The sequence below is a fragment of the Bison bison genome, unplaced genomic scaffold, assembly GCF_000754665.1.
Source record: "Bison bison bison isolate TAMUID 2011002044 unplaced genomic scaffold, Bison_UMD1.0 scf7180017847686, whole genome shotgun sequence".
NCBI classification, from domain to species: Eukaryota; Metazoa; Chordata; class Mammalia; order Artiodactyla; family Bovidae; genus Bison; species Bison bison.
The window spans coordinates 5,755-6,049 of NW_011478259.1; the positions used below are offsets into that span (position 1 = coordinate 5,755).

At 69.5% G+C, this 295-nt stretch overlaps 1 protein-coding gene across 1 annotated transcript in view; it reads right to left on the bottom strand.

The window, feature by feature from the left end:
* The window catches only part of LOC104991296 (prickle-like protein 3), an 895-nt gene extending 606 nt beyond the window's left edge, over positions 1-289 (bottom strand). Inside the window, exon 1 of the mRNA XM_010843718.1 lies at positions 6-289. Within this exon, the coding sequence (XP_010842020.1) occupies positions 6-112 (107 nt within the window). The 5' untranslated portion in view covers positions 113-289. The remainder of the gene's footprint in view (positions 1-5) is intronic.
* Between the last annotated feature and the right edge of the window lie 6 nt (positions 290-295).

Consider the following 295-nt stretch of genomic DNA (forward strand, 5'->3'; position numbering starts at 1 on the left):
CTGACCCTGATCCCAAGTCACATTGATGGTGGCGACGTCTGCCAAAGTGGCAGCGGTGGTGGTGGTGGTGGTGGTGATGATGGTGGTGGTGGCGGTGGCGGCGACGACGCATGGGGCCCCTGGGCGGGGGGCTGCGTGGTCTGCGGCGCTGGGCTGGGGGCGCACTCAGGGTCCGCCGAGGGCCTCCCTCAGACACCAGAGGGTCGCGGAAGCTGACACGAGGGGCGCTCTGGCGACCAAAGGCACCATCTTCTGGTCGCGGATCCGGCTGGCTGGGAGGCCCCAGGGGTGGTTC